The 16,921-nt window shown below is 39.5% G+C and overlaps 1 protein-coding gene across 1 annotated transcript in view; it reads right to left on the reverse strand.

Annotated features, from left to right (window-relative positions):
- CCDC68 (coiled-coil domain containing 68) overlaps positions 1–16,921 on the reverse strand; it is a 49,787-nt gene continuing 32,866 nt past the window's right edge. The window contains exons 9-12 of the mRNA XM_042962100.1: positions 14,375–14,480; positions 12,980–13,063; positions 3,421–3,497; positions 1–1,115 (exon numbers count right to left, since the gene is read on the reverse strand). Coding sequence (XP_042818034.1) covers positions 1,058–1,115; positions 3,421–3,497; positions 12,980–13,063; positions 14,375–14,480 — 325 coding nt within the window. The 3' untranslated portion in view covers positions 1–1,057. The remainder of the gene's footprint in view (positions 1,116–3,420; positions 3,498–12,979; positions 13,064–14,374; positions 14,481–16,921) is intronic.

Genomic DNA, 16,921 nt, shown 5'->3' on the forward strand with positions numbered 1-16,921 from the left:
CAGAGAGGATAATCAAAAGGCTTACAAGTAATTCACCCTTCAGCAGGGCTAAGTCTGCCCATTATTCATTTAGTTCAAGTGCCTTCTATCCTGTTAGCCCGTTTGCACTTCTGCAAATTAGAGTCTGGTTTTCCTCATAGCAAGCACAAACTCACCTGTGATGAATGCCGGTATCAAAATGCAAGCACACTTTCACCAAGGCACTGGACATACGATGGATGGAGAATCTTCCCAGCTATAGACAGTAGCCACTGCTCCTCTTAACCCACAATACACGTATTTTTGTGAAGGTGTGAGCTGACGGCAGTGTGTTCCTATTCTTTCCCCCAAATATTTTCTTCGCTAATACAATGAATCTTATAAAGAAAATTAGGCACCAGGTCAGAGTCACAAACTACATTTCTTCATGCTTACTTGTGGGTTATCTCTCGCAACCAATTCTCAATCCCAGCTGAAGAACAATGGCTTCCAGAGGTGCGGTAAGATGCCGTGATTCTTAGCAATGGAGGGCTGCGTGGATTGGGGAATTAGCTAAAAAGAACCTACTTCTCCTGCCCATAATGCCATAGAGAATAACTCTCCTACTAACGATAGGTCAGGAGATGAATTTATAAATTCATGTTAGGATATTTCTTGTTATTCAAAGTTAACTTTAAAATATATCATTTATTCACACACATGCACATACACTCTTCCATTTATATACATAAAAACCACTATCAGAAGGTTATAGTTGACAACCTTAAACCACTCCCTTCAGCAAAAATCTGCAAAAAATATTCAGATTCTTTTTGAAGTTTAAAGCAAAATTCATCTTCCATCAAATGCCCCAGGTCTCTTCACCCATTCAGTAAGTTTTGAAGGAAGAGTTCCTTGCCTTGAATATACATTTGTTTGATTTTCTGGAGTGTCCTCTTCCTGCAGAGCCGTTGACGTATAATAAATCCCATTGAATACTGCCAGTGAGCCATTTTAACTTGCACATTTAGTTTGTGTTTCAAGGAATAAACAAGACCCACATAGTGATCTTGCTTATTGAGATCTTCAGCTAGTCAGCTCATTTCTGGAGCCTGATCAACATCAGATAGGGCGTAGTGCCTTCAGTCTTCAATTCACTGTAGAAAAGATCAAATAATTATTGATAGAGAGCACATTAAACTTTAGCGATATAATTGGTGTATCACCACCATTTCCATCTCCACCACCGCTATACGACCAAGTCTGAACTAATTGCTTTAATCTAAGAGATCTGGTGGTTAATTGGTTGACTAATTCCCCATGAGACATGATAGAATCACACTGTGGAAGCATCTAACTTATGTAAATTCAGCTAGTTGTAGAGGGACAAGAGTGAGGAAGAGTGAGGGGAAGTGAGAGAATTAGAGACTATATCTGCCATTCCATGCAGTGAAGGCATGCATTGGAGTGACCTGGAGACAGGAAACACGAATCAACCCTCCTGCCAGGATGTTTGAGTCCTGTGGGCTTCTCAAGTCTGAACTTCTCCCCTCACTGTGTGATTCCAGTATTTACAATATATATGTATGTATATATGTGTGTATACACACACACACACACACACACACACACGTTTGTATGTGCATTTTGTTGTTGCTGTTTTTGTCTAAGAAGATGATCCTGAATCTCCAGCAAACACCCTTTCTGGTGTTCAAGAAACATCTATATGTTTTAATGCTCAAAGACACCACCTTGCTTTTTAATATTTACTGAGAGAGACAGAATTATATTTTGTGGGTAATTAAAGAGATTTGCCTGGATTAATTTTTAAATGCATATGATTTTCCCCCTGAACAACTACTTTTCTACTCCAATCTCTCCCTTGAGTTATAATTCCGCTGTATATGGGTGAACCCAGAATTACCACATCATACTACCACTTACGTCCTCAAAGCAGCCAATTGGCCATATTTCATTTTGCAAACATGAGACCTACCAAGTCATAGAAAGAAAAGAAATCTTTAAAACTAAAATATGTTTAACAATGAATTTACTACAACTAAAGAATTGGCCATAGAAGTCATTCTTTCCAGCACATTCCCTCTGTACGGGCTAGAGTCTCTGCATTCAATACTGGAGTAGTTACAATAAAGAGACAAGCAGTTGACCTCTCCTTCACTCCACTCTGTCTGCGTTCCCTACAGGGTCAAAACAGCTGATGCCTCACCACCCCAAGGGGACTGGTATCTGGTAAGGGAACAAAAAAATCAATTGTCTTCCTTTTCCTTGGAAAGTCATGCTTGCTCTTCTGTTCTGGACTCTTCATTTCTTCCCCCACTGAAGTGACTACTTCTCTCACTGCTTCTGAAATGTGGGTATTTCACTTCCTCCTGTAATATTTCTGGGGCTTAATTTCTTTATTGGAAGTTTCAGGGCTACTGGCCAAAAAGTGGATAACTTCGCATCAGGGGGACTGACAATTTTAGAAGAATCTATTCAGAATGGCTTCATCTCATCTCTCATTACATATATCATTAGCAAAGGGAAGCAAGGCTGCAGGGAGTTCTGCCAAGGGAGATGGACCCACCTGAATTCTTGGACTGATATTCATCACAGCGGGCCTGATTTTCTACCTCAGGCACTGAACAGAAGAGAGTTTCAGAAAACAGGCTTCTGCCCTAGAGGGATTAGACTGGGAAATTCAAAAGCTGCTAGAACAGGAAGTTTTTAATCACTTTTTAAATGATTCATGTAATTACAGACTATGTTTTCTTTTAAGTGATAATTTCATAGAGTATTATGGAAATAAGATTTGAGCCCAGAAGTCTTTTTTTTTCTTTTTTTTACAACTTGTCACTTCAGATTCTGTCACCATTAGAAAGTGACTTTGATGGTTTCAACTATCGTTTTGATTGCTGTAGTGGGTCATTATCATTGCTTGATTCAGTCATTATTAGGTAGTTATTGAAGACTCTTGCCCTTAGCAATGCAGGAAATAAAGTGAAATACAAGGAACCATTCCTGCCTTCTTGACATTTACAATCTACCTGGTTTGAGATACAGTCATGGACATTTACATAAATACAATTTATAATTAAGGTGTTCATCAATGCTACAGAAAACAGGAGTAACAGAAAACAAGGACAATAGGGAAGATGATGTGTACTGCTTGTAGAAAGAGTTGAAGCAGATACCTGGCTTGTTTTATGGCACAAAGCAAGAAAAGATATCTAAATTTATTCATTCATTTATTCAGTATTTATATGTTAGGCTTTGAGGATTCAATGCTGAACAAATAACACAGGTCCAGTTCTCAAGAACTGGGAAACAGACAATAAACAAGTGATTACATAAGTATTAATAGATTGGAATATTTCTCAAGTGGGATAGATGCCAACATTCATGAATGAATGTTCAACAAAGCTGTGACGGCAGATGGCAGTGGGGGAAGAAAAAACTTACCTTGTAGAGACACCCTTGGATACTGTTGTTCTAGGAGTTTCAGACCAAAGTGCCACCTTGGTTTTTAGTTCTTTATTCTAAAGTGAAAAAAAAAATGATTACATAGGTAGCACATTGATTAGCCACATGCTTAATACTTCTGATCAACCCACCACCTACATCACTCCTTGGCAGTAAGCTTGTTGTTTCAGTCACTCTATTAAAACACAGAATGTAGCCGGTTGAGAGTCACTATTATCTCTGAAATTACAAAAACATCTTGAAGAGTACATACTTTTCCAAGGGATTAAAATAGAGTATTCTACATTAGCCTCTGAAATTCAACAGCTGAACTATGTTTGATTTTACAGTTTCTTTTATGTAGAAAGAGTTGCAAAGAACTTCACAAAATAACTTTATTAAAGAACCTTGTTAAAGACACCCACAATATTTATTACATGTTTGTCTTTCTTGTGCAATTTCTTGATTATAAACTCCATGAAAATAAGCACCATCTGTTCTTTACCATATAGTTCATGGCATTTTCAGCCTCAATTTTCTCACTGAAGCCTCCGTTTCTTGATCTCTATACTAGTGGTAAATAATACATGTCTTGCCTACCATGTTGAAGTTGTTGGAAGAAAAATCTCATATGATCATAATATTTTAAATCTGGAAACGCTCTTATAATTCTGGGAGATAATGCAATGGCTGATAATAAGGAAGGCAACAGTTTAATTTCTCAGGTACAAATCCTAGCACAGCCACTTGACAGCTTTGTGACCTCACTTAGTTTGCCTAACCTCTCTGAGCCCAATGTCTTCATCTGTAAAGTGGAATCATCGTTTTTTTCTTCGCAGGTTCTGAAATGAGATATTCAATATGTACTGTGCCCAGTGTCTGGCACAGATTCTTAAGACTTAAGATTTTCTAGTCCAAGTACCATTTTTATAACTAAAAACTGAGGTCCAAAGAGCTTAAGTGCCCAACGTCTTGTTCCTGGCAGAACCAGGGTTCAAAGTCATGTCCTTCTGCTGCAGTGCCGCTGTCTCCTCTACAGCATAGTCACACCAAGCACATTCATTCAACAGATCTGGAAAATGAGACTTAAAACAGCAAAGCATCATGCTCATGGTTGTCAGTTGGCTGCACTGGCAAGCCAGAGGTGTTTAAAGGATACACCAGTATAGTAGGGTCTGGGACTGAAGGGTGGCTCAGTGGGAGGTTGACAGGGGGTGCTATAGCTTTAAAAGAACAGTAATACACCAGCTCCAATACCTATTGGGAAACTAAGGAGTTAAAGTGTCATATTGAAGTTTAAAAGGTATTTCCTAAAAGTCCACCAGACGGTTTGGAGCAAGCCAACACGAAAATGCATGTTTTGGGGAAACATGTTAGAATTTTCATGGAAGCAAGAGGTTTAATAGTTATGCATGCCTAGCAAATGTCAAGACTTTTTCCAGGTGCTTTCCATATATCTATTCTTTGATAACTTTTATTCTTATGCATATTAAAGAAATAAGGCTGGCAAAACTCAAATTGTTTAGGTAACTTGTTTCTGATAACCCACACATTGTATATGCAGGACTCTGTTCAAATGTGCAAGCTTTATGCAATCCTGTGTGACTCCAAATCCTATGCTCTTTTCCCTGAAAGGTGTTCTTTTTCTGTAACCAGAAGAATTAGCTCAGCCTCCTTATATTACAAATAAGTAAATGGTGAGCCCCAGGAGACACAGAGATTCAATAATGATTTCTGAAGGGATGTTTATGTCTGATAAACATGAAACAGAAGAAAGGAAACCGTCAGGAAATTAATCAATAATTAATCTGCATCCATCCACCTATCCATCCATCTATCCAATTAGTTTCTGCCATGTCTATGGCACCAACCCATGGGCAGAGGGAATGTGAAGACGCACAAGAAAGTATGGATCTTCCTTTCCAGTATACAGCATACACAGCATGGTGGAAGTGATAAAACAAACATGTAAACATTAAAAAATAAAAAATAAAAAGTTCAGGAGATTCCCGAGGCAGTAGGTAATTAATCACTATGTAAAAGGTATAACAGAAATCAGTGAGCAGAATAATTTATGATATTTTCATACACAAGGAGATTTCAGCTGGACCTTGAAGACAAAATGAAATGGCCTAGGTGGAAAAGAAGGGAGAAAAAGGTTCTTAAAGTGTGATCTTGGGATCTCAGCAATATCAGCGTCACCTGAGAACTTACTAGAACTACCTACCCTCAATCTCCAATAAGACCTACAGAGAAACCCAGGGTAGCCAAGGAATGTGTTTTAAGAAGCTCACTTCTTAAAGTTTTAAGTGTTTATGTGTTTTAAGATGACTCTGCCATCTGTTCAAGTTTGAGAACCACTGGACTAAAGTGCTGGTTTTCAGTGTTGGTTGTATATTGCAATTATCTGGAGAGATTTAAAAACTAATGAATCTAGAGTCTCATCCCAGAGATTCTGTTTAACTTTGTTGCAGTCTGGGTTCAAGACTTTTCAAGACTCCATAGGTAATTCTCATGTGCTGCTAAGATGAAGAAACTAAGATAAAAACATGGAGGCAAACCATAAGAAACTCTTACACAGAGAACAAACGGAGGGTTGCTGGAGGAGTGGTGGGTGGGGGGATGGGTTAGATGGGGGATGGGCATTAAGGAGGGCGCTTGTTGGGATGAGCACTGGGTGTTATATGTAAGTGATGAATCACTAAATTCTACTCCTGAAATCATTATTACGCTACATGTTAACTAACTTGGATTTCTTTTTTTTTTTTTTAACGTTTATTTTTATTTTTGAGACAGAGAGAGACAGAGCATGAACGGGGGAAGGGCAGAGAGAGAGGGAGACACAGAATCGGAAGCAGGCTCCAGGCTCTGAGCCATCAGCCCAGAGCCCGACGCGGGGCTCGAACTCATGGACCGCGAGATCGTGACCTGAGCTGAAGTCAGACGCTTAACCGACTGAGCCACCCAGGTGCCCCAACTAACTTGGATTTCAATAAAATTTAAAATAATTTTTAAAAAAGATGAAGAATGATTGAAGGAAAGCTGAGACAAGATGTGGATTTTGCCCCTTCATATCCCTCAGCATCTGTACTGCGTAATAACTAAAAAATGGAACAAAAGTCTTCACACACATTGATCATTCACTGTGACGTTTCAAGAGTCAAGCACTTAACTAAAGTCTCATGTAGGAAATGTACTTCAGATTTAATAAACTGATAATAAAGATGTTCCTTGTATAATGGAGGTAAAGCTAATATACACTCCAAACAAGTGTAGGCACATATCATCGACCAAGTATGTTGCTGAGAAAAACTCCTCTCTATACAATACTCTGCAAGTTAGGAAGCAATTCAAATCACATCATGATGACAACAAATACTAAAATAATCCAGGCTGGACAATTATGTAGAGGCTACTGGGATTTTGTCCAAAACGAATTCCTAGTTTCTCAAGTTGCTGAGTACCAAACAGTACAAAAGCATAGGAGTTATCATATTAGACTGTCTTTATTTTCATTTATCTCAACTTCCATGCTGATTTATTTCATTGGCTAGATTTAGATAATTTTTGATTCATGGGCTTTCATAGTTTTTCCTTTAATTAGAACAGCCATATCCACGAGTTTTATTACATCGTTACTTTACAAAACTACAAATCAATGACCAGAATATGTCTGCTTTTTTATGACTCTATCCAAGGATAGTTTGACATGATTTTACAAGAGAGCCTAATTTTTTGCATACTTTCTACCAACACATTCTTGTTAAATTAAATGTTAGGGATGATGATGGTTATATAAAATAAGATAATCTTCAATGTTTAGAAAATGGTATAATTTCTGAAGACACATTTCCCTATCAGCAGGTCATTAGTGAGGAAGCTAAAAATGCATGAAATGCATGAAATGTGAGAGGAATGTCAGAGCTGAAGATTAAGATGATAAAGATATCATACGAAAGTAGAAAGAAAAATAATTTTGGTAGAGTTAAGCAGAAATTCTCCAGTGATATTAAAAAAAATTTTTAAACCTTAAAGCTTTTTAATATTTATTTATTTATTTTGAGAGAGAGACAGAGAGAGAGAGAGAGAGAGAGAGCGCAAGCAGAAAGGAGCAGAGAGACAGAGAGAGGGAGAGAGAGAATCCCATGCAGGCTCTGTCCTTTAAGCACAGAGCCCAACGAGGGGGTACAATCCCATGAACCATGAGATCATGACCTGAGCCGAAATCAAGAGTCTGATGCTTAACTTACTGAGCCACTCAGACACCCCAAAGATTGTTTTTTTAAAGAATAGAGTTATATGAGTGTATATATCTCCCTTGCAGAGAGGGGGGAAAAATACCCTGCTAGAACAGAAAGAATGTCATAGAAAAAAGTATTTGTTACCAAAAAAAGTATTTGTTACCATGACTCAAAAAACTGGAAAATGGAAATCATTTTAATATAGGAAATGTGACCATGACTAAAATAAATGTAAAAGGTCTGGCAAATTTAATGACTTCATTTCTAAACACATAATGTATGTACACACATATATTTCACACATTAATATAAGCACATGCACATACACACCCCCTGAGCACACACTTAATTTAATCACTCAGATAAACAGATTTTGTGGTGGTGATGGGGGGAGGGGAGCAGATGCTTCCAAGGCAAGAAGACTCCAATGCAGCAAAGTGATGTTGAACGAGTTTCTTAACTTCTCTGAATCTCAGTTTAACCAGTTATGAAATGTAGTAATAACTTTCTCCCAGAGTAGTTTTGAGGATTAAATAAAATGAAGCATGTAAGCATGCCTAAAAAGAGATGAATGCTTTTGGTATGGATGAGAAAACTATGCTGTCTGTGTGGTTTAGACTGGTGATGTGCTTACACAGGTTGTTCAAGCTCAGGTGACCACTTTTTATAAATGGAATCAATTCATCCTGTTACATAATGGATTCTAAAATAGGCAGCGGTCTTAAATTTGCAGTGAAAGCCAGCCTACCCCTGCGTATACCATCCCAGTTAAGAACTTCATAATAATCACTGACTAGGACCAGACCAGAAATAGGCTAACCATGGCTCAAGCACTCACTAAATTCAAGTACGTGGTCAAATATCACAGGTCCAGAGATGCTTTTCCTGATTCCCATCACTCTCTAACATATTGTCATATTCTACACTTTTCAGAACACTTATTCTCCCCAATTGTTTATTTACTTGTTTATGTGTTATTATCTGTATTTTCAAATAAAGTATAAGCTAGATGAGGTCAGGGACAGTCTGTTCTGTGCATTACCCATATACTCAACATTTGAAACATTTCCTGGTACATCATAAAGACACATAACTATTTGATGGATAAATTAAATTCATGTGGTTTGGACTTTATAAAGCTGAAGTGGTTACTGTAAAATTCCTTGCTGTGAAGGAAAAGATTTATCTACAGAAGATAATAAATTTTGAGAATATATAAAGGCATTCATCCAATAGTGCCATAGTTTGAAGCCTTTTTGTAAAAGAAAACATTAATATATAGTGGCTTGAATCAAGCTATCTACAGAGAATCTGAGACAGTATTGAGAGGTGCTTTCACATCACTGCAAAGAGTCTGTGGCCAACCAAGAAGTTTCCACGAGGGGAACAAATCTGTTGCTTTCTCATATCATGCCAAGTGGCTAATCAGCAATTATTTGCTGAATTTTTGAGAAAATAGAAACATAGTACACTGGAAACAAATACATTGTTCTGGTAGTACCATTGATACCTTGATCCTGTGATGACCGCTGGCACTTCATTACGTCTGACCCAGAATCCAGAACCACAATGCAGTGAAAGCCCAGAGACAGGTAATCTCTCCAATTAAAATGTATTACCAAAGTGCAGTGAGTAAAGCAAGAGGGCACTGGAGCCAAAACAGGCAGATACACCATTGGAACAGATTTCCAACATGAAAGTTCAGTTTAGGATAAAAGGCATTTCAAATGCATGAAAAAAGCCCAGACTTCTCAGTAAAGTGAGACAACTAAAAAGTTAGATCCCTACCTCACACCAAACTTTATGAATTACATGTAAACTTGGATTTAAATGAGATTCCCAGTCCAAAATGGGAATCTGAGAACATGTGTTTATCATCTCCCCCTTCTTATATTTTATTAAAATAATAACAAATGATTTCTATGTATTAAAATCCCTTAGTAATAGAGAGGGGGGAAAAAGACTATCAGCAGATTGGAAATATGAGGACTGAAGGACTGTTGACTGCCAGAGCAGAGGCAGCTGCAGGTGGGCCTGTGGCCACTGAGGGAGATGACTGATCCTGCAGAAACCTAAAAGTCAGAGAACACATTATCAAAAACCTTAAAAATGGATATACTCTGAGTTACCAATTCCACTTCTAAAAATGTATCTTAAGGAAGGAAGTAAATATATAAATGATTAGTGATCTTTGTATAAAGATGTTGAATTCAGTGTTGTTCACAGAAGCAATACTGAGGGGTGCCTGGGTGGCTCCGTTGGTTAAGCGTCCGACTTCTGCTCAGGTCATGATTTCGCAGTTCATGAGTTCAAGCCCCACATCGGGCTCTGTGCTGACAGTTTGGAACCTGGAGACTGCTTCAGATTCTGTGTCTCCCTCTCTCTCTGCCCCTCCCTGCTCATGCTCTGTCTCTCTCTCTCTCTCAAAAATAAACATTAAAAAAATTCAAAACAAAACAAAACAAAACAACAACAACAAAAACCCCACAAATGTAATACTGAAAAACAATCTAAGGTCCAACAATAAGGAGTGAGTTAATTAAATTACTGTAGATCAATATAGTGGCCATTTAAAGATAATACAAATGAAATCTGTTTGGTAAGCATAGACTTCTTGATATATTGCTATATAGAGAAAAAGACTCCTTGGCATGGTCTCTTCCTACTTTTCCAATGTCATTCCATGCTATTACATACTACTCTCAGATTAGAAGCAATCACAATGGCTCCCTGTCCTTCTGCCTGACCTGCCCTACCACCCAGTTTTCCACTAAGCTCAGATTAAAACTCATTTTCTTAGAGAGCTTGCTCCCACCCACCAATCTAAATCTTCTATCCAGGTGTTCTCTCTCAGAATACCTTGTTCTATTCTGGCAGAATGCTTCCAAAATATTGCAAGTTACGTGTTCATTTATGTGTCTGTCTCCCTCTCTAGGCAGTAAAGTCCAGAGTGCAGGGCTCACTTATGTCTATTTTATTCAATATTGTTTTCCCTACCTTAGCATCTACATCATAGTAGCCACTCAATAGGTACTTATAGAATTAACTACAAGATTGATGATGTGAGCAAATGAGTGAAATGAATAAAAGCTTAAAAATACAATGAAATAGGGGCTCCTGGGTGGCTCAGTTGGTTACGTGTACGACTTCAGCTCGGATCATGATCTCACAGTTCATGAGTTGGAGCCCTCCCTGCATCAGGCTCTCTGCTGTCGGCACAGAGCCTGCTTCGGATCCTCTGTCCCCGTCTCTCCCCACCCCTCCCTGTCTACCTCTCTCTCTCTCGAAAATAAATAAACATTTAAAATAAATTAAATAAATTAAATAAATAAAAATACAGTGATATAGACATTATGCCATAAATAGTCTATATGTTTAATACCTATGCACACATATGTACCAGCTACATGAGTCCCATAGAAAAACAGATATACACAACTGTGCTGACTCATGGGTGGCAGGTTTGCATAATTTTCTTATTATATTTGGTTATCCATATTTCTTAATTTATATAGAAACGAATGACTATATATTAGTTACATACAAATCATAAAAGAAAAAATATTCCCTCAAGTAACATTTGCCAAAATGTTTGCCAAAAGTACACAAAGCTGTGAGGAAATACCCTTAGATACCTTTCTTGGGAGGAAGAGGCTCAAAGGAATATGAATCCCATCATCTGAGGCCCCTTGAAACTGACCAGCCGTTACTGGGCACCGGAGAGGAAACCAGTTTTGAGCCAATTATTCCAGAAAAATCGTCGCATTTTTCAACTGCACAGAGATGCAAGTATTTTTATCAACCAGTCACATGTAACCTAAAGAAGGTGAAAATCTAAGAAAAGCCCGAGGCTTCGAGGCCCCAACCTCCAGGACAGAGAGAACAGTGGTCCTCTGGGAAGGTCGACATGGCAAAACACGGCAATGGTTACAAAAGTTAAGATGTAAACGTATTTACGGCTCTTCACGTTATTGTGATTTGTTTGGGGAAAGCAGAAAGAACGCGATGGTGCGAGAAACGGTGTGGCAGTGTGGTGGGAGTATGGTGGTGCGGCTCTTCTCTGGGCTACCCTGTGGGGGGAGAAAAGCCCCCAGAGAGGAGAAGAAATCTAGTGGAAGTCAGAGCATCTCTGTATTCCTCGGGACAGGAGTGCATGGCAGGAAGTCGAAACACAGAAGAATGAAGTAGAAAAGCTGACCCGTCCAGGTGGCGAATGATGAGTCTCTGACAGAGAAGGAAGCGGTGGCTCTGAGCACCGGCGAGAGCCCAGGTGGACGCAGCTGTGGCATCTTGGGCACTCCAGCCACCCCTGTGTGGGCTTTGCTGCACTTGCTGGGAGGTGGGGCACGGCCGAGCCTGGGTCTGTAGCCAAAAGTCTATAAAGGGCCTCCCTAGTGAAGCGTAGATGAGTGGGCGGGAAGAAAAGCGTGTTTCTGATGGTAAATTATGAAGCGTTATGCTAGGGTTCAGGTTTCAAAACACTGAAAAATAAGAAAATTACAAGAGGCTTCTTGAAGTGGGTGAGCCCTGATGCAAAGGGCGGAAGCCGCGATCGATGTGAAAGATAAATGAGGAGGAAAGAGAGGAGCACCTGGGTGGCTCAGTCAGTTAAGCGTCCGACGTTGGCTCAGGTCAAGATCCTGTGGTTTGTGAGTTCGAGCCCCACCTCAGGCTCTGCGCTGACAGCCTGGAGCCCGCTTTGGATTCTGCGTCTCCCTCTCTCTGCCCATTGCCTGCTCACACTCGGTTTCTCTCTCTCAAAAGTAAGTAAACATTAAAAAAAATTAAAAAAAGAGGAGAAAAAAGGACATCTCAGGGCAGGAAAGAGACAAAGATAAAAGACAGCAAAGCCAGCTACCTGGCTGGGTCTGAATTCACACAAGGTGGTCTTGACCAGGCTTCTAATTCACGTCCACATGTTATTTTGTATCTCCCCAATATAGCAAGCATTCTGGAATATTTGGGTGAGCTTTCCACAGTTATTTAATAGTATTTAATGTTATAAAATAATGTTTAATACTTTAATGTTATTAAGAGTACCTCTCCCACAAATCTATAATTTCTTATGCACAGAAGACACACATCTACCCACACTCACAAAAAGACGCTCATATATACACACAGACACAAGTACACTCACACAGAGATACTCAGGCACAATGACACACACACCCGTGCACACACAGACTCACTGTGTCACAGTGGCACACGAGCACACACGACACATCCACACACAGGCTCATGGAGACACCGAGAACCCACACACACACTCACCCGCAATCAATCATACTGAAATATACATCACATTCCCTCCTTACCTGGGCTTCAAGTATGTTAACTTTTTCTTTCAGATTTTCAATCATTTTATCTTGTTCTTTCAAATTAGTTTTTAATCCTTCCATCTAAGAATTAGGAAACACAATTGGAAGAATCTCGTCAGACAACAGGGAAGTTACTTAAGTCAGAAATTGCACAGGTTTTTAGGGTCAACTGGCGCCCATCAAGTTAAAAAATTAAATCCCAAAGCATTAGCGGGCTCAGCAGGTTGCAGGAAATAGCAGGGCACATTGGCACCTGGGGAGGAGAGCACGTGGCAGTCCTATTAAACACTGTCATCTTTGGAAAACCTGTTTAAACCGAATCCAGCGGCCACTCATCCTGTGGGAAGCAGCTTTGGCCATCACTGTCTCCACAGCATAACGTTTTCCTACTGAGGGTACAGAGGTGGGTGGCCGTCACGCAGGGCCACCGCCTGGCACGGGGAAGCTCCCCGAGGCAGAGATCTGGTCAGCCTGCGGCATCACGAGCTGAGCCTGCTTTGCTTGGGAAGAAAAGCATCTGCCAAGAAACAATGCGGAACTGGGGAGGTGGGGTATGAAGACCAGAACAGAGCAGGAAGAGAAGAAACCCAGGGGTTCTAAGGCCGATTCCGCCACTGTCATTTCTGTCACTGAACTACTCTGACCCTCAGTTTTCTCATCTGGAAAATGAGAATCTGGGATACCCTCTAAGTCCCTCCGGGCTCTCAAGTGCCATGACTCAATTCTCTGCGCTTTTGGTGAGGTCCTAGCCAAATGTTTTATTTGCGTTGGGGTGGTATGAGAGGTATTTGGAAGGATTCCTTTTGGAAATATTAGGTAGTAAAAAATGATGGAAGGTCTAATTTTAAGTCTAAAGCAGAGCCCTCAAACCAGATCAATAGATATCTTGAAATAAACTGGATGCGTACACAATCCACCGTCCATCTGGCTGCTACCGCAATTACCTCTTCTCTTTCACCTGCCAGGACGTTTCCAGAGAAGAATGGCCAGGCTACACCCCTGTCCCCACACACCTACTAAGTAAATTTGCTGTTTATGAGGTTATAAAAACACATCATCGTGTCCTCAGAAAGGGCTGAATCTTCTAACCTCCAAAATCGTCTAAAAAAACAGTGTACATTCTCCGGCTCAGAACCCCTTTTAAAAAATCATGGAAACAACTAAAGAGCAGTTAAACACAATTTCCCAAATATCTTCATTGAGAACACTACAGGTGTTGACATAGAGACAAAAGAAGGCATTGAACACAGGGTCATGCTGCCTGGGAATAAAAAGGAAATGTCAGCGGGGAGAAGAATCTCACTGCTTGTAAGGTCCAGACAAGCTGCCTGTATTCGGTCTTCGCACTGTAAACATCCCGTCTACCAGAGAAACACACTTGATTAATCTGACCTCCTGGATGACGCTGCGCAGGTTCTGATGTTGGGAATGAATCACAAACTGCAGATGAGAGGTCTGCTCCTGGAGAAGGGCAATCTCCATTTGAAGATCGTGGCAACTGGAAATGCAAAAGGAAAAAGAAAGAGATTTGCTGAGGCATGGAGCAGCTCATTTTTACAGCTAAGCTGCCAGACTGTCCTCACACACGACCCTGTTACTGGGCATCACGTGGGAAAGACGCTGGGGGCCCCATATGCCACACAAGACACTGAAGATAAACAGCCACAAAGCGGTCTCTGATGAGCTCAGACACGAACTTGAATGAGAATATCCATTCATGTCAACTCCCTCCTGGCCATCTGTGACTTCCCTCCCTCCAGAAGGTAGTTGAGTCAACCTGTATTGAGCCAGATGAAGCACTCACGTATCTAACCTGTCGTGCCTATGAGCACCCACAGATCTAGAACTCAGTGGGATGCACAGATAATTATGTAAGGATAGCGGGGCTAGAATATGGGGGGCCAGGAATGCAGACTTTATATACAATGAGAAACCAATTTCTAATGATACACAGTTGGTGTGTGTTGTGGATTGACTGTGTTTGTCTTTTATTATCATTATCATTATTACTATTATTATTTCGGCTTCCTACTTTGGGTATTCTACCACCTATAAGTAGAGCATAAAAAAAGGAAATTAAATTCCAGCTAATATTTTGAGTCCACATCAACCATTGTGAAAAAAAGATGGATGATGTTTGAATTTAGATTATTCATACTTTTCCAAAACTCCATTTAGGTAACTGGAACTGATTATACAGCTTTTGACTTGCCAATATTTTCTTCTTGCCAATATTATTTTAGTTTTGAGGCAGCATGCATTGTGGCCAGGTCACCAAGCTTGGAAGCACTGTGACAGTCCATAGCAGATGGAATAATCCCTACTTTCATTACTTTAAAGGAATATACTTAAAGAGGTAAGTGAATATGCTTGGGAAAATAAGCTTTTACACAGTAATATATTAATTTTTGTAGCTATTAAGGTTTTATAGTTAGTAGCCACCACCAATGAGATTGCAATTCTGATTTTTATAGCCTCTACAAACATTGCAAAGGTCATGGACATTCATGTGACACTACAGAACACATTCTCATTTGAAAAAAAAAGAGAGTTTCATTTTGTTTCACATCATGTACTAAAACATTGCTTCTCAAACTTAATATGCATTGGAGGATCTTGTTAAATCATGAGGGAATCTTGTTAAAATGCACATCTGATCCAGCAGGCTGGGGTTGGGCTTGGGATTCTGCTTTTTCAATAGGCTCCAGGTTGTTGCCAAGGAGTCTGCCTGCCCATGAACCACTGAGGTTGGCTCGCTATCTCCTACTGTATAATATACTCTCTCAAAGCCAAGTAACTTGCAGGCAACTTGTAATATTTAAGACAGTCTTTTCATTGTTCCCCTGTTTTGCTTTTGCATGAGAGAGCTTTAAAAATAGTTTGTTTCACTGTAGAAAAAATTAATTTCTATAAAACTACAGAAGTTCTTGCGTAAGTACCAATATTATATAATGTTAGCCGTTACTCTGTACTTATCCTATGGAATTAAATAATATATGCTATAAAAATACCATGCAATTACACAAAATATATGTAAAATGTAGTTCATTATTGTTCACAGCATAAAAATTGGAACGCTAAATGTTCATCAACAGAAGACTAATAAAACAAATTATGCTAGATCCATGCCATTTTTATTTTACATATACATATATGTTACAGAGATAGGCCAATAGACTTGACTTATATCAAAGATGATTCTGCAGAATTTTATAAAAAGGATGGTCTTTTCAACAAACGAAGAGACAACTTCAGTTGTTCTGAGACAACTCTACATTCATATTAAAAAAAAAAAAAGAAAATTAATCCCGACCTCACCTCATAAGAAAAAGAAATTCCATGTAGATTGTAAATAAGCTGGAGACCCCAAAGACCTTTAGAATATAATATAGAAGAACACCTTCATGAATCTGCAATAGGCAAAGGTTTTTTAAAATAGCACTCAAGACAGTATTAGCCACAAAGTTAATTTTGACTAGACGAAAATGAAAATCTTCTAGTCATCAAATGAGAGGGTAGAGGATAGCCTCAGAATATTGAACTGAAATGACTAATAAAGGCATGTACTCGGGATCTATAAGGACCACATCTACCCATAAACAAGACAGATACCCCAGTAGAAAAATTAGAAAGGGACTTGAAGAGGCACTGCCCAAAAAAGAGGAGTTTAGGACATATGGGGCAGAGAAGGCAGACAAAGGTCTGCCCAACAGCTGGTGCTAAGACTCAAAACTGCTCCGGTGAAGAGGGAAAACAGAGAGAAGAAGAAGGAAGGAGGAGTCACTCAGGACGTCCTGGGAAATAGCGAGAAAGAACTCAGGATTCCTTACAGAGGCAGGCTGGCTTTGAATATTTATAAACTGTTCACAAACCCATAAGAAAATTAAAAAAAAATATATAAACTTGTAAAAATGTTGAAGACCAGTATTCAAAATGGTC

This window comes from Panthera tigris, chromosome D3, assembly GCF_018350195.1.
Source record: "Panthera tigris isolate Pti1 chromosome D3, P.tigris_Pti1_mat1.1, whole genome shotgun sequence".
Taxonomy (NCBI): domain Eukaryota; kingdom Metazoa; phylum Chordata; class Mammalia; order Carnivora; family Felidae; genus Panthera; species Panthera tigris.